The sequence below is a fragment of the Vigna angularis genome, chromosome 6 (genome assembly GCF_016808095.1).
Source record: "Vigna angularis cultivar LongXiaoDou No.4 chromosome 6, ASM1680809v1, whole genome shotgun sequence".
Taxonomy (NCBI): domain Eukaryota; kingdom Viridiplantae; phylum Streptophyta; class Magnoliopsida; order Fabales; family Fabaceae; genus Vigna; species Vigna angularis.
Genome location: NC_068975.1, coordinates 32,677,613 through 32,701,421, shown reverse-complemented (window position 1 = coordinate 32,701,421; position 23,809 = coordinate 32,677,613). Strand labels below are relative to the sequence as shown.

The 23,809-nt window shown below is 29.4% G+C and overlaps 2 protein-coding genes across 2 annotated transcripts; both read left to right on the top strand.

Moving 5' to 3' along the window:
* The first annotated feature begins 2,474 nt into the window (after positions 1-2,474).
* Positions 2,475-11,560, top strand: LOC108343164 (squamosa promoter-binding-like protein 7). Its single transcript, XM_017581265.2, has 10 exons — positions 2,475-3,139; positions 3,292-3,467; positions 3,763-3,977; positions 4,074-4,148; positions 4,254-4,361; positions 4,717-4,831; positions 5,254-5,389; positions 9,238-9,400; positions 10,076-10,639; positions 11,057-11,560. The coding sequence occupies exons 1-10, from the start codon at positions 2,685-2,687 to the stop codon at positions 11,342-11,344; spliced, it is 2,295 nt and encodes a 764-aa protein (XP_017436754.1). The 5' UTR covers positions 2,475-2,684; the 3' UTR covers positions 11,345-11,560.
* A 7,154-nt stretch (positions 11,561-18,714) lies between these two features.
* On the top strand, positions 18,715-22,504 carry LOC108342368 (sugar transporter ERD6-like 16). Its single transcript, XM_017580132.2, has 18 exons — positions 18,715-18,914; positions 19,134-19,196; positions 19,280-19,369; positions 19,558-19,617; positions 19,706-19,771; positions 19,906-19,971; positions 20,077-20,152; positions 20,252-20,316; positions 20,406-20,498; positions 20,596-20,676; positions 20,765-20,849; positions 20,928-20,974; positions 21,063-21,125; positions 21,221-21,280; positions 21,565-21,618; positions 21,723-21,782; positions 21,981-22,095; positions 22,182-22,504. Exons 1-18 carry the CDS (start codon positions 18,756-18,758, stop codon positions 22,295-22,297), a joined length of 1,419 nt encoding a protein of 472 aa, XP_017435621.1. The 5' UTR covers positions 18,715-18,755; the 3' UTR covers positions 22,298-22,504.
* The last annotated feature ends 1,305 nt before the right edge of the window (positions 22,505-23,809 follow it).

Sequence of the window (23,809 nt, the reverse complement as noted above, 5' to 3'; positions counted from 1 at the left end):
TAAAATTTGAAAAAAAAAATTATATTAGAAATTTTTATGGCATGATAAATTTTAATTTTATTTTAAAGTTTAGTTAAAAAATATATTTAATTCTAAATAATATTATTATGGAATATCACTCTGATACTTGTACTTTTATTAGTGTTGGTGGGTGACTTTTTTAAGCATTGGAGCCCTTATTTCAGTGTGTGTGTGTTAGCTATTTGGAATGGTAGAGGTAGGGGCAGAAAATTCCATGATAATAATATATGAGTCAAGTAATTGTTATCATCTAGAACTCAAAAGTTCAAGTTCGTGGGTTTCTTCATTAAATAGTCTATTTCTGCTCGATAGATTCATACTTTAATTTTTAAAACAATATTAAATAACTTTTTTAAAGCATTATGCATCAAGTCATAACAAATAAAGAATAATCAAATGATTATATTGTATATTGAGGATGTTTTTCAATGATACCTTAATTTTCTTAACATGCCATCATTATAATCGATAATATATGTTCATTTGTGACATTCGCATATTATAATATTTTAGAAGTGATAATAATTTAAAAATAATGAGATTAATTTATTTTAATATTAAATAATTTTAATATAAATTATTTTATTATTTTAAAATATATAATTTCTCTATAAATTACTTTTTTAAAATTATTTGACTTCTTTCTATGAGTTCTTTTGTTGCATTCATATGTTTGAAGATTAAACATCGTCTGAGTGATCACATCGGTGGATCTTCAAGTCTACTCGATCAGTTTCTTCAAAAAAGCAAGCTAGTTTTTACTTGTTTTCTTCGGTCTGTCTCATTTGCTTTGCATGTGAGCTATAATGATTTTGCATGTGTCATATGAGTCTTTTATAAGACTCTCTGCTAACTAGTGATTCTAAGAGTATGTCCTAATCATGTTAGTGTGAGTTATAAGTACAAATATAGTTCTTTAAGTTAATGAAGTCGTCTTAGCTCTTGTAGAGTAGTTGGGTCCTCTACAAGGTAAGAGAAGCTAGCTACCAAATTTTGTTGTTATTAATGTTTTGTTAACTTATGTTGCATGCTTGATTTGATTAGAATTTGATAAATTGGTATGTAAAGTTGTTGATGTGAATTATGTTGAACATGTGTTTGTTCGATTCTAAAATTTGTGGTATAATATGTTAAATTTTGTTGTGATTGTCCGTGGAATGATTTTAAGGTTGGTGGTATGAGTACGTGCAAATTAGGACTTAGTTAGATATTGATCTTGCTTGGTTTTGGTCTAAAAGTCTTGGTATAACAAATGAATTTTTATAGGGAGTGTTGTTTGAGTGAATTGAATGTTGGTGGTCTTTGTTAGTGGTATTTAAGACTTAGGTAGCTTCTTAGTTCACTAAAACGTGGTATGTGATATGTGAAATAAGAATGTATGAATTTTGAGCTTTTAGTTTGGTCTATTGGACCTTGTTTTTGGATAATTAATCAAATTGGTATGCAATTTGAGTTATAAAATGTTTTAAAAACAATTATAGTGTCTAGAATACCAGTTTGGTCATTTAGATAGGTCTTTAGTGCAAGAAAATCAGTTTTGGAGTGTGTTGTCTTTTGGTATAGCGCTGAATGACCTTATGTTGAGCGTCACCCTGGTCGTTGAACGCCACAAAGTTAGTGAACTTTTTGACTTTGGACGCTGACTTTGGACTAGGGCGTTGAGTGCCAATTCAGTATTGTAGGTATGAGTTTTTATTTAGTATAATACAAGACATTTATTTTAGGTATTCTTTTAAGCTTTCTATACTTTAAGAAGTTGTTTTTGTTTAGATTGTTTTACATGGATTAATCAAATGCAGGTGGATATTAATTAGTGCCAGTCTAAGTCCCACATTCGATAAAAATGAGAAAGTAAAACACTGTATAAAGATAAAATACCCATTAATTCATTGTCAACTTTTGAGTAGAGAGTGATGTTAATCCCTTATATTGTGTCTTTCTAGTGAACTGTAGGTTAAAGATTGTTTGATTTACGTGTTAGCTTTTAAGGATATCTTTAATTATTAATCTAATAATATTTTTAGCATTAAATTATATTTAAAAATTAAAAATATTTTTTATTATATAATTTAATGTAAATGATTATTTTGGTTGTGAATATCTTACTCAGAGTTTAGTCCTAAAAGAATAATTTGGTTGATGCTTCTAAAAAATTTAAATAATGACATTTTTATATCAATTTATTGTTAGAATAAAGTGTTCAAGGGTCAATTTAATCTTAAATAGTATTTTATATATTTAATGAACAGAAAATTACACAATATGAATGATTACTATATTTTTTACACGATTAAATATGAATTTAAATTTTGGTTGTTTAATAGACTAAAGTGTTTATTTATATTATATAGAAGACTAGGAATTAAAAATAATAATTTACTACTTTAACTTAATAGTTGTAGAAGAAAAAAGAAATGGTAAGAAAGAAATCGCGCGTGAGAGAAGAAAGCGCGTAGTTGAGAAAACTTGCAAATGTCGCCACTATGACCCCATCATCGCTCTCCTGTTAGAACTCAACCCACTGAGAGAAAGGGAGAGAGAGAGAAGCCGCCGTTTCTTCCATTCTCCGCCAAACATTCAACCACCGCTAACAACCATCCAACAACTACAATCAAATTCAATTGAATTCAATTCAATTAGGGTTCCCATTTCTTACCCTCTCCATGGAACCCCAACAATCTCTCCCTCCCATGGACGATTCCGAAGACCCTTCCTCCACTTGGGACTTCTCCTACCTTCTAGACTTCAACCTCGACGAAGACCACACCGATAATTCTCTCCCATTCTCTTCTCTCTTCAACGACGCTCCCGAGATCCCTAACGACCGGGTCCGAAAGCGTGATCCCCGACTCACCTGCTCCAACTTTCTCGCGGGTCGGGTCCCCTGCGCCTGCCCCGAACTTGACGCCAAACTCGAGGATGAGGGTTTGCCTGGCAAGAAACGCGCGCGCACTGCTCGTGCCTCCTCATCCGCTCGATGCCAGGTCCCTGGTTGTGAGGTCGATATCTCCGAACTCAAAGGCTATCACCGCCGACACAGAGTCTGCCTCCTCTGCGCCAATGCCACCACTGTTGTCCTCCACGGCGAGCCCAAGAGATACTGCCAGCAGTGCGGGAAGTGCGATCTCCTTTCCTTCACTCTCTTCGCCGTCGTTTGATTCAATTACCTCGCTCCGTAGTTAGTTATATCGTTTGAGATGCGCTTCTATTGAATGTTAGTCACGCGATTGTGTAGTCTGTGTTGTCGTGTTGACGGTCAACGCTTCGCAGGTTTCATGTTTTGTCGGATTTCGATGAAGGGAAACGAAGTTGCAGAAGGAAGTTAGAACGGCATAACACGCGAAGGCGGAGAAAGCCCCTGGTGGAATCGGGAGGTGGTGCTATCGCCGAACTTGAGGCTGTTACTCAGAATGAGGAAAACAATTATGATGCGGTAGCAGGAAAAGGTTTATGTTTTGTATTACAGTGCCCTGTTAATGGTTTCATTTGTTTTTTTTTTCCTTTTTTTTTTCTCTTCATATTGCTACTAATTTTATATTTTGTTACTGGGAAGTAGGAACTATAAAAGACCATCTTTGAATAAACCTCTCTGTAACCGTTTTCAGGAAATAAAATAATAAAATTAGTTATTCTGTAAGCAAAAACTAGTCTGTACATAAGTTTAAAATCATACAGGCTGTGTAACAAGAATACTGTGTTAAGAATGCTCATTGGCTGTGTAATTGTGCGTGCATCCCACAGATTGTTCAAATTTGAGTAATGAGATCAACGACATAGTAGTGTTGCCAGATCATGGAGAGGAACCTGTTCCCATTCTGGTATCAGCTCCTGATGCCCAGAATGTTAACAGTGACAGCGTTGTGTCTTTGCCTGTTTCTGGTGAAACTCGAGTGAATAGTGGGAACACTTCTAATTCGCCTTCTTATTGTGACAATAAGAGTGCCTACACGTCTATGGTGGGTTGCCCTTCTTGTTTATGTTTTTGTTCCAAATGTATGTTAGTACGTGGAATAATTGTTGTTAACTTTTACTGATTGAAAGTTCACTTGTAGTGCCAAACAGGTCGGATTTCGTTTAAGCTTTATGATTGGAATCCAGCAGAATTTCCTAGAAGGCTACGACACCAAGTATATTAAAGCATTGTTATTGCAGTTTAGTATTTGAACAGTGGCAAGTCCTTCTGTCGTATACGTCTTAGTAACTGATTAACAGGCTGCCAAATGCATTTGCAGATATTCCAATGGTTGGCAAGTATGCCTGTGGAGTTGGAGGGTTATATCCGCCCCGGGTGCACCATTTTGACAAGTTTTATTGCAATGCCTAACATTATGTGGATAAATGTAAGGGCTCACCTTGATGTTCTTTTTATTATGTGTTTTTGTGTCGTGTTTAAGTGGTCTTGTTATGGGTTACTTGACTCAATATTGGACTGATTAACTGTATGATTCTTTATTCAGCTTTTTGGACAGTTTTTGCTAAGTTTACTGATTGAGATGTATTTGTGCTTTAATTTACCATATACTATCTGATGCATACTCTCTCTTTTAATTTGAAAACTCTAGAATTGTACAATTCAACTGAAAAATTAAGAAAATTTGTCACCCCTCAGTTTTAAAGTTTTCAGGAATTTTATTTTTTAATTTTTTTTTAATGTTTTCTGATTTCATTTTTTTTCTGGTGTTGTGGATCAACCAGTTACGGAAAGAATCTTTGGAACATGTGAACAAACTTGTTGCCCCGGGAAATATGCTATCTGGAAGAGGGACTGCTCTAGTTCATCTTAATGACATAGTCTTCCGTGTTATGAAAGGTTTGTGTTCTTTCTTTTGTTCACTATGTATGCATGGTTTTTTTTATATAGCTTCTTCTTGGTTCATTATCTTTCGTATTTTATAACCTGATCCTTATTTCAATACTGAGGGTTTTGTAGGTATTTACTCTCCATCTTGCAGATTTTCATTATTCTTCTAATTTTTCCAAAACAAATTAAATTATACCTAGTTTCTTGTGGGTTAGTTTACAAGTTTCTTAATTTTTCATGGTCTGTTTGTTTATTTATTTATGTTTTTGATCTATTGATGTATGTAAATTTTATTGCTTTATGTTTTGTAATATACTGGAACACATCGTATCATATCTAGTCAATATCAATTTCGATATATTCAGTCTTTGTTATTTTTGTTCTCCCTCATGAGCTATATCATTTCAACAAGCACATTTCAATGGTTACAGATGGAACCTCTGTGACGAAAGTCGAGGTTAGCTTGCAGGCACCTAGGCTTCATTATGTTCACCCTACATGCTTTGAGGCTGGCAAACCTATGGAGTTTGTTGCTTGTGGAAGTAACTTACTGCAGCCTAAATTCCAGTATGTAATGGCAGCCTCTTCTAATAATTTTAATAAGTTTTCATTGCACATAATTGAGCATGTTGGTCTACATCTGTGCTAGTTAAGTTTAGTCTAGTTTTCAACCAAATCCAATTAAAAATTATTGGGTTGGGTTTGTCTTTTTTTATTTTGGCAACAACTATATTTGAGTTGGATTAGGTTATGTCATGGACTTGAGTAATTACAAAATATTGTTATCTTTTTAACTCTTAATAAAAAGTACCTTGAAATCAATATTTTTAATATTATAAGGCATGAACAATGCTTAAAACATAAATATATTTTATAAACAGTAATTCTTGAGATACTAAGATATTAAAACAATACTCATAAATTCAATTTAGAACTCAGTTAATCAGGTCCTATGAGAGGATGTAAGAAATGGAATATTTATTCTAATAGCATATGTGATATGAAATGTTTACTCATAATATTCATTTGATCAACCATAAAATCTTTTTTTTTTTGTGTAGTATGGCTACTATACAAATAATATTTTTAGTATTTATTTACTATGTAATTGGATTGGGTTGAGTTCACAAGTTTGAAATTCATAAATTTCTTACCTTACCCAAGTTTAAATGGGTGAACTAAATGAAACCTAACCCTCAAAATTATAATTGGATAGGATTGGGCAGGTTCGTGGATTGTGCACAACCTGCTTACACTTAATCTGTGCACTATATATGGTTTTAGCAATGTTGAGGATCGAAAGTTGGGGTTAGCATCCATGATAAAAAGGGGAGTGCGAGATGTGTAATATTATGGAAGAGGGATTGGAGCATATTTAGATCTCAATGAATGCAAAATTTAATTATTTTTTTGTGTAGAATAAACAAAAAAACTATTGACTTGAAATTCGGTTCACCTGTAATTGGTTTCTAGTAAATTTGTACCATTGTTTTTCTCCTCATGTTTTGGGATTAATTTGGCTTTATATTTTGTAGAAAGTAGACTTTAAATTTAACTCAATTTCACAAAACCGACTTATAAAACTCACTTATATAATATAATTTGACTATATATCAATTCAATGTTGAACTTCCATTACACTCCCTCAAGTGAAGGACTAGACACCTAGTCCGATACTGAGTAGCATGATAGGCCTAATAAACTTTGTTAAAATAAGCCCTGATATTATCTTAAAATGTGAACTTTAAACCTAAGTTAACCTTACAAAATTGACTTATAAGATAAGGTTTTGCATTGATTTATATTCTATAATTTGGACATATATCTATTTGATAATATTCATAAATCAAATGTAACCATTTCCTGCCACCGTCTCATTGTGGTTAGAAAGACTGTTTTATGTTGTAGGAAGTATAGTGGTTAAAATCAATATTAGGAAATCGTAACATGGATTGTTAGATCTTATAAGATTCATGAAATTCATATATGTGCTATACATTCATGTATAGATGCATGTAAAGTAGCATAAATAAGAAAATAGGACTTTAAATTCAACCTTCAAACACTTAATTGAACTTAAATTCAACATCATAAGAAAGTAAAACAAGACAAAGTTATAGGTACAAAACAGTCCAAGTGAAGCAATATGGCAAGTTGGATATTACTAAACACTCCTTGTGATGAAAATATATTAAAAGAATCAGAGAGATGAGAGACACGAACAAAGAACCCACAAGATAGAGAACCCATGAGATTCTTGTGGTTGCATCAAATCAACCAAGAAAGATGGGTGAGACTACAAACAACAAAAATAAGTCACATGCTTTGTAGTTGCAGCAGTTAGTGTAAAAGATGTGAGCAAGACGGAGTGGGCACAAGAGAGATGAGGTGTGAATCAAAGAGATGAAGCCAAGGATTAATTTCATGAAGGAATAGGGGCATATGAATTTGTTCAATGAAATAATACATATGGCTTGTGCTTTATTTTTGGTTTAAAATGGGTTTATGAAATGGGGCCATAAAACCTGACTCACAAGCTAAAAGAGAACTCACAAAAGGGGTCAATTCCATGTTTGTGTTTCGGTCTTCCTTGACTATCCTAGTGTTTTTGCAATGTTTTTATCCTTAACAAAACTAAAATCGTAAAAGGGGGCTTGCCATTTGTTGGAAGTCCCACATAAAAAAATGTTGTTTGTCAAGTCTATTGTTCCATCTATTATTGGGTTGCTATCAGATCATCTATTAATGTTTAGTTCCACACACGAGATGTATTATCTTGGTGTGAGGAAGATGTGTTAGAAGTCCCACACGATTAGAGACAAGACCAATTAGAGTATAAAAGTGGGTGCAAATCTCACCTTACAAGTCAATTTTGTAGCATTGGGTTAGACGTAAAGTCTACTTTTTAACACTATTAAAAAAAATGAAGTTCTCATTTATGACTTTCATATTTTTCAATTTATGAATTTTTTCTTAATTGATATTTTAACTTCATCAATTTGCTTTTCTGATAATCTACAGACAAAATTGCATTGGATATACGGTATGTAGAGTAATAAATAAATAAAGAACAAAGACTGCTAAAATGTTCAACAAATTAAATAAAGGAGTTATTGATAACCTATGAAGCCCAAATACTTACTGTGACAAAGGATGTGACAATTTTTTGAAATATAGGATATGATACGTTAACAAAAACTGATAAAATATTTTATATGCAGAATATTGGTAGAGAAAAAGGCATTGATTATTTCTTATTAATTCATAACTATGGTGATCACAATTTACAAAGATATTTGTGATCATATCATAACAAAAATAATAGTTTCTGCCACTATCATAGCCAACCTTGATTAAATGTATCAATAAAAACATCTTGGATAGAATTCAAAATAAGTATTGTTTCTGCACAATAGCCTAGAATTCCAAAGCATCGTTACTTCAGTATTGTTTTATGTTAATTGTATCATTCTCCTTTTACCGTGAAAAAAAAAACTTCTCTATGTTTGATTTATCAAGAGACAACACTTTCAATTCAAGAAGTCTAGAACCATGATCAATTTTGGATCATGTGTATTTCCACTGATGATCCACAACCTTGTCTCTTTTGATAACTTTCATTAAAGTCAAAGATTGGAAGCCACATGGACCAACTCGTGTCTTTTTTTGATCCATTTAGTTTCTCTTAAAAGAATGAATAAATGAGTATGTACTCTAATTTCTTTTACAAGGGTTAGGAAGGGCTTCGTTGGACAAGAAGCTTTAAGACAAACTTTTTTAATACTTTGCAGATACAAATCCGAAAGTATCTAAGTTGTATCTTAGTTTTTTTGTTTATTTTTTATTAAAATATGAAGAATGGATTCTTTTTAGATATGATCTGGTAGTATTCGAGGAGAATCGGTGTCTAAAACTGGTATGACAGTGATACTTTTCCATTTTTGGCGTACATGGGCTTCATAGTTCACAAGCTATCAATATAAAGCCTGAACTTGTCTCATTTAAAAAATAATTGAACCCAATGTCAAGCTTGAGTTTGTTTATTTAATTAAACAAACAAATTTGGTTGAGCATTTAACAAAATAAATTTGAATGGTTCACAAATAATTCTACTCATTTATACCCCCACATATATTTTTTATTTTGGAATCTGAGTTCTGTGTATGGTTATAGCTCCAGAGGATGGAAAATGTGCAGTATGTGGCACTAACATTGTTACAACCTTTTTCTATTTTTCTCCAATCCCAATTCTGTTAGCAAATGTCACGTGATATCAAATGGATTGTGCTTTATACTTTATTTTATTTTAGTTGATATATTCTCATTTTCAAATGTATCATCTTTATACAGCTAATTTAGATTATGGTTCATTGGTCAATGTGTTTCTTACAGTATTGAGGTGCTCCCTGTGACAGGCTTCTTGTATCGTTTTCGGGAAAGTATCTGAAATGTGAGTATTGTGTACCGTCCCCACATAACTGGACTGAAGAAAATATTTCTTGCGCTTTTGACAATCAGTTGTACAAGATATATGTCCCTCATACAGAGGAAAGTCTCTCTGGGCCTGCATTTATTGAGGTAGTAATTGACCTATAGTTCTGTTTGCTTTATGTGGTCATATATAGGTTGTGCTGGAAAATCATCGAACAAATCAGGAAAATATATTTTTTGATGACCATAGCGTACTTTGAACTTCACAGATGATATAATTTGTGTGCCATGTTTGGTTGGTAACTTTTGTATTTTTCTGATAACTAAATGTGAGGGCTTCATAAGATTTTCATAGCAATCGTACCAAACTGAGGTAGCATATCATTCTTATAGAATCCCTCTCTGGTGTTGAATTCAGCAGTGTTATATTGGTTCTTTTTATTTGACTAGTTCTTGTCTTAAAGTACGTGTAATATATGTAAGAAGGTTATGTGACAATGGCTACAGTGATTAGGAGCATTGAAATCCAGTACGGAATTGTACTAATGTTTTATTGATCATTTACACACGTCACTTGATCAGCCAATATAAATCTCGCCATTCTATCATGGATTGTCATTGTGTTGATAATAACATCAAATTAAGATTGTTTTCACCTTTGATTTAACATAATATTCATTGTTGATTCATTTGCATGTTTGATTAATTTTCATTTATAAATTCTTCACATCAATCTCTAAGAACTTTTTAAATTGTTGTTTTTTTGGCAGTTCATATTTCTTACTCCCTTATGTTTTCTTATGTTGCTTTTGCCTTTTGTAGGTGGAGAATGAATCCGGTTTATCAAACTTTATTCCTGTACTAATTGCGGATAAAGAAACTTGTTCTGAAATGAAGATACTGCAGCAAAAATTAGATTCATCTCTCCTTTCTAATCAATTCCGGTCTGCATCAGGTGGTTCTATCTGCAGCTCGTGTGAAACATTTACACTTAGCCACACATCATCAGACTTACTTGTAGATATAGCATGGTTGCTTAAGGACACCACTTCAGAAAATTTTGACAGAGTGATTACAGCTTCACAAATCCAAAGATATTGTCACTTGTTGGATTTTCTGATGTGCAATGAATCAACAGTCATGTTGGAAAAAATATTACCAAATTTGATAATCTTGACAGCAAGCATGAAATCCAATTTTGTGATTAATACGACTAGTGATGTGGATACAAGGCAACTCCTGAATCACATACATAATGCTCAAATTACCATATTTCAGAAACATCAGAAAAATGGAAGTATTATTGTGCAGCCTGAAATGGAAGGCTTTAGACTTGCTCAGGGTTGCTCTCATGATAACAAGATCTCAGTTGCTATTAACAGTCAGGTTAGGACTAATAAATTCTTTCAGTTTTTTCTCCATGATGATGAAATATGACCGGCTTTTGAAGTTTTAGATTAAGAGGCATTAATTTTACTTCAATGATAATTTTTTTTGCCATATAATGAAAGTAAATTGATGCATCTGGTATTGGTATAAGTTCTAACTCTTGTTCTGTAAATTATTGGCAACTGCAATCAATTTGTTTGGGGCCTTGACAGAAGTTAAGTAAAATTCGATAACATGGAAATTTGCAATTGAGGTGTTAGTGTGTGGATTTCATTGATAACAAATGAATTTATTGTTAGTAGGAAGATAATGTGGCCTTTTATCCCTACTTGGTATTCTGGTATTATGTCTAAGATCTTGTGATCTGCGCTAGCGACTAACATGGCATTTGCTACATGGATTTTTGTTTTGCAGGGTATCCTGTCAAGAGCAGATGCAAAGTGGGGAGTGCTGAAAAATCTAACTTGTAGTGACAAAAATGAAAGAATACCTCTTTTAAAGAGAGATATTATAATGAATGTGGAAGAGTTGCCTGAAATATATGGTCGTGGATGTTTAGGCAGGGGGTTGTTGACCCCTCGACCAGCTATTTTTGTGATGGTTTCGATTGCTGTTTGTCTTGGGGTTTGTGTAGCCGTCCTTCATCCAGGAGGGGTTACTGAGTTAGCAGTATCTGTTAGAAGGTGTTTGTTTAACTATTAGTGGAAGCTTCAATTTTTTTGTACTTGTAGTTCGTACATATTTGTTGTAACGCTAAATAAGCATCGGAGTCAGGACGATTAGGTAGTTTATTGCGTTGGAATCGTAATCCAAGGTTTCTAATCTATATCATTGTTAAGTTGGGGTGTTTGTGCTAGAGATCTCTCGACAAGATGTGTAAAGAAATTTTCATGGAATTGAGAATCAAATTTTAATTCAGCCTCGACTTCAAGAACGAGTGTGGTTGCTTTTCTTCATTCATTAAAAGCGATGTAATTTTATATGTTCTAATTCAATTCATTTATGAAATTAAATTATTTTTACTGCCAAAGTCATTTTATTTTAATGAACATAGAAAGTCCCTTTCCATAATATTATTTTTTTTTTATCAAAATTAAGCCTAATTCCATGTTGGGAGAACCTTAAAAAAGTGTATTTTAGAAGTGATGATGTTTTAAAATATTGAGATTTTTTTATTTTAATGGTAAAACGTTTTTATATAAAGAACAAAACTCAAAAAAGTTTTATTATTTAAAAGTATTTTATCTCTAGAAATTTTTTTCTAAGAGATTTCTCTCTTTTATCTGTTCATTTTTTTAAAGATTGGAGATATCAAGATTTTGTTTTTGGATGAGTTTGTCAAGATTAATCAATTAATTTCTTTTTTGGAGTAAATTAGTTTTTAACTTCTTTCTTTGTCTTTTTTGTTTCATCTGATTGTATGTGGGTTTTCTTGTTTAAATGTATCATTGTTTGTGTTTCTTGAATCTCTGTTATAAATGTTTTTGTTGGCATGATCAAATTGTTTTGATATTATTGTCTCTAGGTGTGGAAGGGGTATCGTGCAAGGTAGGAGGCATTTTGGATTTTTGGGTTGTTGAGCAGCTTTGAAAAGCTAGTCTTGATTTGCATAGTGTGAGTTTTATCAATTGCATGTTTTCCATGATTGTTGCTTTATCAGATATTGGGATGATATTTAATTGTTTTTTATGAATCTGATTTGGTGTGTAGGAATAGTTTGATTTGTATGAATTAGATAATTGTCATATTTGAGTATTTTAGTTGATTTTGTGTTAATTGAGAGAATCAGCGAGAAATTGATTAAATTGATACAAGCTTCAATGTTTTAAAACTCTTTTTGACCAAAACATTAAGAGAGAACTACCGATTTAATCAATTGAACAAGCCTCATTTTTTCAAACAGTAGAATTTCATTCTTGATATTTAGTATAACACTCATATAATTTAAATATTTAAAAATAATTATTTTGCACATTAATTTATTATTATGTTCTTTTTGTATTTGTTGTATTTTGTTCGTTTTTTTTTTCTAATCACTTCACGATATAACTAGATGAGGAATTAGATAATGATAAGTCTTTGGTAAAAAAGTGAAGATGTTGTTTTCTTTAGTATCTTAGAAGTTGTTTTATTTAAAAGTTTTTTTCTTTTTTTTTAAAATCATGTGAATTATAGTTGGTTTATATATATATATATATATATATATATATATATATATATATATATATATATATATATATATATATATATATATATTATAATAATTCTTTTTTGTCGAGATAACTCTATTTATACCTTATATACTAGATTTATATATTTTAAATTATTAATTTTATAATATTTTATTTAATAATTTTATACTATTAAATGATATGACTTAATATAAGGGTTTGTTCCATCAAATGTCGTCCTTTCATTCACAGATACAGTAAGGAATAATTTTCTTTGTGGCAAGTGGTCTGTTTTCAAAAGAAACATGTATAGTAATCTTTTTAATTTCAATTTAAGGATTTCTAGGGTAGTTAAATGCTAACTTTACATATTGGACACAGAATTTTAAAATTTTAAAAAGTTTAAAATGTTCTGATTTAATTTTTCTACACTTTCAAGTGCTTTATTTGGACAAATAAATTTAAATTTTCAATTTGATATCTTTCCCCTTCTATCCTCGTCTTAACCCAAACAAATATACTAAATAATAATATATCTTTTGAGTAAATATTTAGTGATATATTTATACGTTTTTCACATATTACAATTTAAAAAGTGAACATAGTTTAAATTAGAGAAAATAAAAATAAAAATTCCGTTGAATTGTCAAGATCTTACAACTATATACAAAGCATTTAGTTAAATGTCCTCAAATAAAATATGAAGATAAATGAGAGTGAGTTTGGAAGTAATTTTTTTTTTTAATTTGTCACATCAATCAAATCCTACACTAATTCTCAGAAATTTTACTTCCAAATGTACTCTCGCTTACCTCCAAATTCACTCAAATAAACAACAATAAAATTTACTTTCAAATTTTCTCAAATCTCATCAATCATTCTTCTCCAAATCTATTCAAGTGAACATGAATTAAGTTCTTTTATAATCTAACTGTTGCTGCTACCAATAATTTTCTTATGACTTCCTGCTATCTTCGTGTACATCCATATTTAAATATTCATACTCTATTTTTATTTTTTTTGAAATAAAATGTATTCTATTAAAAAACATTTATAATTAACTTATGTTATGTATTGCTATTCTTATTTTTTATATAATATATTTAACAAAATTAAATGTTTATTAAAGATTTCATAAGTTTACACTAATAATATATACTCCTTGAATTTCTTTTTAAATAAAGTTTAATTTTTTTAAATATTTATAAAAATATGAATTATTTTATCTTGATAAAATAATCATAAGATCCTCTATTTTACTCATTTATTTCCACCCATAATAATAAACACATAAATGTAAACTATAATAAAAAATTAAATGAAAAGGAAATGACATAAATAATAAATTACTGTTATATTGAATTTTTAAAAAGGAAATTAAATATAAAATATATTTTTTAAATTGATAGTTAAAAAAGAGAGTAATAACTAATGCGTGATATCCTTAACATATATGAAGTATATATATCAATATCTCTAATATATAAATAAAACTATTATGTTATTATCAATTAACAATGTTCATACCAATAGGTTAATTTCTTAACATTTTCTTAGGTGACCCAACTAAATTGAGAAGTGATTGTTAAAATCTTTGCATGTTACTTTCATCTGTCTCGATGTAATTAACATCCTAGTTTAATTTTCTTATTTTCCGCACACTAATAATGGGTTATTTATTAATATTAATGTTTCTCAATGATTGGTATAAAGACTCATAGAAAATCAGACATCGTATATTATGCATAATATAATACACCTAAATTGTTGACCAATCCTTGCCATAGGCCGAAAAAGGTGTTATAAGAACAAAGACAAGATATATACCAGATCCTCCACAAAACCTTCCCCATATTTTCTAAAACTTTAAGACACATGTTCTAAATATTACTTTATATGTACTGTTGATTAATTCATAAATTCATTAGCTTCATCATGTCTTAATACATTTAAAACTATCACTTAACATTAATATATATATATATATATATATATATATATATATATATATATATATATATATATATATATATATATATATATATATATATATATATATATATATATATATATATATAAAATACTACTAAACTATAAAACTAACAATATAATTGTTTAAGACTACTAAATAATACATGCATGAATGTTTATCTGAACCAAATTTTCACGAATTTATTTTTGGTTTCATTCCAAAAAATCTTTCAAATATATATTTTGTGTATATATAAATTCATGTTCATGTTTTGTTTTAATCAATATGAGATTTTGTTAAAAACCTAACAATTTTTATATAAAATATTGACATTATTCTCAACTCAAAACTTTAAAACAATTGATTAAGAATTTTTATCTTTGTTTTTTAATTCTATCAATATAAAATTTAAAATTATACTTGAATTCTCAATAATAACAAATTTGAAGTTTAGTTGAAACAGAAAATCATTAAAAGATATTTAATTATTTAAAACTGAGGGTTGACTTCCATCTTGATACTTTAGTGGGAAAAATTTTATATTAAAATCTTAACGTTACTAATTTATAATAAAAACAATTCACTTATCGTACTATTTGATCAAATTTTCAGTATAGAAAAACTGAATGAACAAATACAACATTAATAAGAACTTATTTTATCTCACACCAAATATTGATATCATTTTTAATTTTAAATTTTAAAATAATAAATTCATATATATATATATATATATATATATATTTCATAAAATGTTAAATATTTTCATTTCTATTTAATATGAAACCTAAATCTATATAATATGAGAGTTAGAAGCATGTTTGCATTCTCAACTCTGTTAATTATACACGTAAAATCATTAATAATACAGTTATAAAAAATGTAATGGTATGCTGAAGTACGGGTAGAGTAGTACCTTATACCGTATGAAGTTGAGAGAGTGGACGTAGATGAGGTACACGTATTTGTTAAATTTGACGAAAATGACATAAAATTAAATTATTTAAGAATGAAAATCCAAATTCTCTGTAAAAAGTGTTCTGGAGATAATGTTAGTTTTCTCCCCTAACACAGTACAACCAAATCTTGCTGGGATACCCTACACTTGACAAACCAATGATTCAGATAATGACAAGGTTCTTTGCTGTCTTTTTTTTTTTTTTTTTTTTTTTTTTAATATTTACCTCTGTTTCCATCGACAGAAAGAAAATGTTTGAAGAAAAGTCGTAAATTTTAGGTAGATCTAAATAACCTGTTTGTCAGCTATAATTGGTCATTTTCTCTTATCCTCTCTATACGTATTCAATACTCTAATATAAAATATCCATTTTTGTAATATAAAAATACTTCATAGTTTAATTAATATGATTTTTATTTCTTAAATTAGAAAAACCTTTTAATATTTAAAAAATAATTTTAATTTATAGACTTAAAAATTTGAGATTAAAATAATTTTTTAAGTATATTAACAGAACTTAAAATCATATATAAGTTAATGTAAGTGATAGCATAAACTCATGAAGAAATATTGTGTTATTTAATATTATTTTATATTAATTTTAATTTTTTAATTTTTTAACATGTAAATAAAAGTAAACAAAACAACAAAACATAATAATATAATTAAATAGTTAAATAAAAATATTTTTTTTAAATATTCGGACAAATCAAACAAATTTAATAAAGACTCAAACAAAAAATACTTACATATATGTAAATACGTATGTATTTCCACTAATATTAATAAGAAAAATATAATATTATGAATTTCTATTGTTATAAATTAAGATAAATCATTGATGTATTCTATCTTAGGGTGCAGGAGAATGCAGATATAAGGAATAGAGATACATAGACTATGAGTATAACTATAATTGAGAAAAATGATCATAGGGAATTTTCTTATTAATGAACACTCTGATCAAGAAATATAATTCCAAATGTTTATTAGATTCTAATTTTATGTAATTTTAATATCTATATTTGTTTAAGAAGTTGTTGATTTAGTCAATATTAATTTAATTTATTTTTATATTTATTTTAATTAGTGTCTTTTAATATTTATTGAAATTTTGTCAGTTGATATTAATTTTATTTATGTTGTTATCTATATTTATTTATGATTATTACTGATTAAAATAACATTAATTTATTTATTTTTAATATTTATTCAAATTAATGTTAATTTAATCAATACTATTATAATTTTTAAATATTTATTTAAACATTGACAAATTAAGGTTATATACCAATTTATAATTTGTGTTTTTTCATGTTTTAGAACATGATAACAAATAATTTTGAATTAAAGGTAAAAAATATTTAAGTTGCGTATGTTTGTCTTGTTAGTCATAATAAGGTCATATTTCTCGCTTTAAAGATTTTCTATCAATCTCTACTTTCTTCTTTCTTCTTGTATGTTCTTAGTTATTGTGTCATAGATAATAATTTATATTCATCGTTTTTGTCACTTTAATAACAATTTTCACTAACATAAATGAATTTATAAAGAAAGTAAAAGTGAGACGTATAAGTAGTTTTCATTTGTCTTTCCATAATAAGATTTACTATCACTTAATAGAATTTATTTATGCGTTCCATTTTTACTTTCTCAATGAATCTACTTATGCTAGAGAATATTACTATTAAAGTAACAAGAATGATGAACCTATATTATTGCCTATAAAATAAGAACAAAAAATGTAAAAAGAAAGTAAAAATTGATAGAGAATATTTGAAGTTTGAAATATGACCAACAAGACAAACATAAATATTTTCTATTTTTAATTCAAACTTATTTGCCATCCAATTCTAAAATATGGAAAAACACAAATTATAAGATTAATGTAACCTTAATTGACAAATGTTTAAATAAAACATTATAATAGTATCGATTAAATTAACATTAATTTGAATAAATATTTAAAATAAATAAATTAATGTTATTTTAATCAGTAATAATCATAAATAAATATAGATATCAAAATAAATAAAATTAATATCAATTAACAAAATCTTAATAAATATTAAAAAGGCACTAATTAAAATAAATATAAAAAAAATTAAACAAATATCGACTAAATCAACAACAACTTAAACAAATATAGATATTAAAATGACATAAAATTAGAATCCATTAAATTGACGTTAAATAACACACCTCGAGACATTCTGATCATCATAAACTGGAAACCATATAAAAATGGAATGAGTTTTAAGGCCTAATAGCATATTTAATACTATGATTTATTTATATACACTATATATATATATATATATATATATATATATATATATATATATATATATATATATATATATATATATATATATATATATATATATATATATATATATATATATATATATATATATATATATTGAAAAATATAATTCCTAATGTTTATTAGATTACATTATAACTTATTTTTAATTTTATTCTAATTAAAACTGTTTTAAGATATTTGAATCAATTTTCAAATTTATCTTTTTATTATAAATTTAATTAATATTTATAATAATAATACTTATTATTTTGACGAGTCAAGTAATGATTTAAATTGTTAAAGTTGAATATTATTTAATAAAATAACTAAATAATATTACTTAAGATGTTTTGAAGTGTTACGTAAGACTTATCATTATTTTAAACAATCGAAAACAAGTCTGATATTGTTATTGTTCGATCCGAGTAGGAACCACGTAAGGTGTGATGAATAAAGAAAGAGCAATGATGCAGTGGCAGGAGATGTAACTCGTTACCTTCTAATTCATCACCAAGAAGAGCTTCTAATTTGTTCTCTTCTGAACGCCACATCAGTGACAGCTTCATTCCCACATGCTCTTACCACAAAACATATCTTTCAATGTTTCATGCAATATAAATACCCTGCAACACACCATACTTTTGCATGTCCTCCATTCACACCATTCTCTTTTTTTGAGGCTATTTTTCTTCTTATTTAAGAATATGGCAATTGAGCAGCACAGGGATGTGGAGACTGGTGAAGCCACCAAGCTCCAGTTTTTACAAGAGCCCTTCATTCGACCAGAGGAAAATGGATCCATTACAATGGTTTTGCTTAGCACACTTGTTGCTGTTTGTGGTTCATTCACTTTTGGAACTTGCGTAAGTATATATATCTTAAACCGTAGGAAAATTACAGTTGATGAAAGTCGTGTATGTTTCAGTGGCAAGACTATTCAAAGGGGAAATTAAAAGAGAAGAAAGTGAAAATTTCTGAGCATGAGTTGAGAAAGAAACATTCTAAATCAAACCAAATGTACAGAAATGAAAAAAAGCTTTCACCTTTTCTTTTATGTTGGGCTGAAGTTATTATTTTGACAGGTGGGCTATTCAGCACCCACTCAAGCAGCTATAAGGGAAGATCTTAATCTATCTCTTGCTGAGGTTAGTATATTCTCGTTTTCCATTCACATTCTCATTTATATAATATTCTCTTTTCTCATTTCCTTCTTTTTTGGGATTGGTAGTTTTCAATGTTTGGTTCTTTAGTAACCATTGGTGCAATGCTCGGGGCTATGACCAGTGGCCGGATCACAGATTTCATTGGCCGAAAAGGGGTATGTGAAATCTAAATGCCTAAAAATCAGAATCTATGTTCCGAACCTTGTATTAATTATGCATGTAACATGTTATGTTGGTTAATACTTCTTTGAATGAATAGTATATACATATATAGATACTACGAAAGGACTTGTATTTCTGCATTGCCATTCAAATATAAACTGTTATTGTTCATGCGAAACAGGCAATGAGAATTTCAACAGGTTTTTGCATTACAGGATGGTTAGCTGTCTTTTTCTCGAAGGTATTCATTTTCTGCATATATTTGCTCTTATGAAGAAAAGTTGTGGCAAAAAACTAGATAGGTTTTTATTCTTTTCTATCTGTTGCAGAGTTCTTACTCCCTTGACTTGGGAAGATTTTCCACAGGGTACGGCATTGGAATTATCTCATACGTGGTAACTAATTTTGATAACCATGAAACTCTCACTTATTCTATTCATAAAGTTTAGGCTAACTTAAATATGTTTGTTTATTCATATGTTTCCTCTTCACTGTAGTATATATAATAAAAGTATGTAAAATGGAACAGGTTCCTGTATATATAGCAGAAATAGCACCCAAACATCTTCGAGGAGGACTTGCAACAACAAATCAGGTGATGAAATGTTGAGAACTTTCGTATTGTTCTTTATGTAAAATTTAAGACTTAACTGCAAGTGAGTTGAATTTTGACTCTAACTCTGATTGTTTTGTATTGTAGCTTTTGATTGTTATTGGAATGTCTGTTTCATTCTTAATAGGAAGTGTCATAAACTGGAGACAGCTCGCACTAGCGGGTAAGCACATAATAACATTAGTTTTGGATTGTAGGCTAAGGTGTAACAAATTATGGATACAAAGGTGCAACTATTATTTCTTTGGTTTGAACTGTGCAGGGCTAGTACCTTGCATTTGCTTGGTGATTGGTTTGTGCTTTATCCCTGAGTCCCCAAGATGGCTGGTAAGCATATTCGGCTGCTAAGGACCAAATCAATGCAGTATTTTCTTCTTAATCTTGCAATGAAAATTAACATGTATGTATTATTTTAGGCAAAGGTTGGCCGTGAAAAAGAATTTCAACTTGCTTTAAGGAGTCTTCGGGGTAAAGATGTGGATATTTCTCATGAAGCTGCAGAAATTCTGGTACATTCCAAGCTGATTGAGAGCCTTCAGAGAAATTTCAAAACAACTTGACATGTTTTTTACCTTAGCTAACTGTTTTCTTTTTTTGGATGAATAGGATTATATTGAAACTTTTCAAAGCCTTCCAAAGACTACACTGTTGGATTTGTTCCAAAGCAAATATGTGCGCTCTTTAGTTGTAAGTAACACACTTCTCTTGCAGAAATCTAGTGACAACGAACATAATTGCTCAAAAGACCTAAATTGGATTTTTCTCACAATTTCAGATTGGGGTTGGGTTAATGGCATGTCAACAATCTGTTGGAATCAATGGCATAGGATTCTACACAGCTGAGACTTTTGTAGCAGCTGGTAAGTCAGAAGAGTCAGAACAACCAGTTTCTTCGGTTTGCCATATTTATTTTTCTTCTTCAACTATTGAATTTGCAGGACTTTCTTCAGGAAAAGCTGGAACTGTAGCATATGCTTGTATGCAGGTAGTTTATCCCTCTACTAGTTTCTAATAAATCAATAGCGTGAATAACATTATTGTGTTTGAACTTCACCAGTTACAATGATTGACAGGTTCCATTTACTATATTGGGAGCCATTTTGATGGATAGGTCTGGAAGAAGACCTCTTATAATGGTAAATCTATCTGAAAGCACTTATTTATCAAGAACAAGTAAAATTAAATGGTGTAAGAACTTTGTTGCTTAACAGAAGTTCTTGTAAATATGCAGGTTTCTGCAAGCGGGACATTCTTAGGTTGCTTTATAGCAGGAATTGCTTTCTACCTCAAGGCAAGTCTTCAGTATAAAATGCATTTGTACTGTCATGATAAAACAGAATTAAGTAAAGTGAACGAGTTTGTTTTATAGTATTCCAAATTTTTAACCTTACTAGTTTGTTTTCTAACACTCCATGTTTTGAGGCTCAAGAGTTTTTAAAGTGAATCTTCCTAAAAAACACACTGAATACTCTGACTTGAGGTCATTTAAACTTTAAACCAGTTTGAATAATTTTATCTGCACATGGTCCTTATGTGTGCCTATATTCTAAAATTGTTGATGACTGGATGGATCAGGACCAAAGCTTATTGCTTGAGTGGGTACCTATATTAGCAGTTACTGGCGTGTTGGTGAGTTTTCTTCTGCAACATTAATTCCTACCCCACTCCCCATGTTCTATCAAATTCTAGTTTGACCTGAAATTGTCCCATCTTTTGAATCTTACTGTGATCAGATCTATATAGCAGCATTTTCAATTGGAATGGGACCAGTTCCTTGGGTGATAATGTCTGAGGTATGTTACATATGGCACCAAAATTTACAATAGAAGACCCTTGTAGCATATACTGCTACTCAACATTGAAATGGCAGCCATCATTATTTGCCTAAAATATGTTCTATACAAGAGATGTAACAATTTTAAAGGGACCAACACACTGATAGTTAAAAACCAAAATTTGCATGAACTTGATGTTACTTTTCATATTCACAGATCTTTCCCATAAACGTGAAAGGAACTGCTGGAAGCTTGGTGGTTTTGTTGAATTGGTTAGGAGCTTGGATAGTTTCATATACTTTCAACTTTCTAATGAGTTGGAGTTCTCCAGGTAAGCACAAAACATGCATTCTTAATTTCTTGTGGCTATTATAATTAGTGAAATGGATTTATGTTGTTTTGTTTTTCTTTGGGCAGGTACTTTGTTTTTGTATGCTGGATTTTCCCTCTTAACTATTCTGTTTGTAGCAAAATTAGTCCCAGAAACCAAAGGAAAAACTCTGGAAGAGATCCAGGCTTGCATTAGTTCATAGAGAGAAAGAAAATTACCACCATTTATCAAATTCTTTTGGATCCATTTAGGATTCTCAAGGCATCAAATAACAGATTGTGCCATATCCATTTTTTTCCGCTGCATAGTAATAACATATCGCAGCATATCTGATAAGAAAAAAGAAAACATATTCTGTAACACTGCCTCTGCCTCTTCTGATTGTTTTAATGGACATGCTTGTGAGTAATTAATGGCTTCCAAAATTTCTCGATGCAATCTAGTTCGAACTTGAGGTTCTACCGAATACAAAAAACGAAAGCTTTCAATTACTATGTGATAATTAATTTGAGTTTCTTTCTCTTCTTGTTGCAATACTGACAGGAAAACTTAAATTTAAGAAGCTACCGTGTTGATCGTCATTAATTTATCTGTTTTTAAACGGATGGTAGTTATTACCTTAACCAGATACATCATAGATTTAGATTGAGGTTCACTCTTAGTCCACGTTCTTGTCTTAAAAATTTTACAGCATGAAATTAATAAAAACCCTTAATATTTATATTTACCTAAAATATTCATATATTTGGTATTTCATTCCTGTTATTTAATAATTTGAGATTGCCATACTACTATTCCTTTATCTTAAAAAAAAGTAAAAGTAATAGATATATAATTATTATCTTACATATTTAAAATTAAAATGAAAAAGGTCTTTCAAAATAATAAATAAAAGAATGATGGAAGTAGTGTAAACATGAAAACAATATAAGAGAAGGTTGTCAATTTACCAAATATAAAAGAAAACTATAGATTTTGTGATGATTATTATATTTTCCTTTCTTATCATATATACTTTAAATAATTATTTGATTATTCAGTAAGTCACAATAGATACATTGCACTTTTTAATATGAATCAAAAGATAAATCATATACATTAAATTTTTCATAAACATCTTCATGCAAATTTCTAAAATGTTAGAGAAAATACTAATCCTACACCTTTGTATAGGTAAAAAAAGTATAAAAGTAGATAGGTAAATGTAGTTTTATATTGATAATTTAGAACAATATGAACATAACTTAATCATATAAAAAATTAATATACTTTTTATTCTTGTGTTTTACTTCTTCATTTTTATTTAATATGAAGCTTAAAATTTAGAATTTTAAGAGCTCTAATTGAGATTATAATATTTTACGTAAACTTTTCAATTTGTGAATGGGACAACACTCTAAATGATACTACAATTGGCTTTAATATACTTGCCAAATTTAGCATGACACCATTAAAAGTAAAATTACATATAGTGCAAGAAAAGAAAGGATGAAAAAGTAATGCAGAAACATTCCTTCCATCAACTTCTCCTCGTGTGTGCATGAATTTTTATGAAACCTTTTTCCTAAACTTATTAAAGATATTTAATACTTTAGAGTCTTATAAGATTTCAATTATAAATTAACCAGATGATAATAAATATTGTTATTTGTTGAGATACATATTTAGCATGTTATTTTCTTGAAACATATTGTAAGTTAAATATGTTATTAGT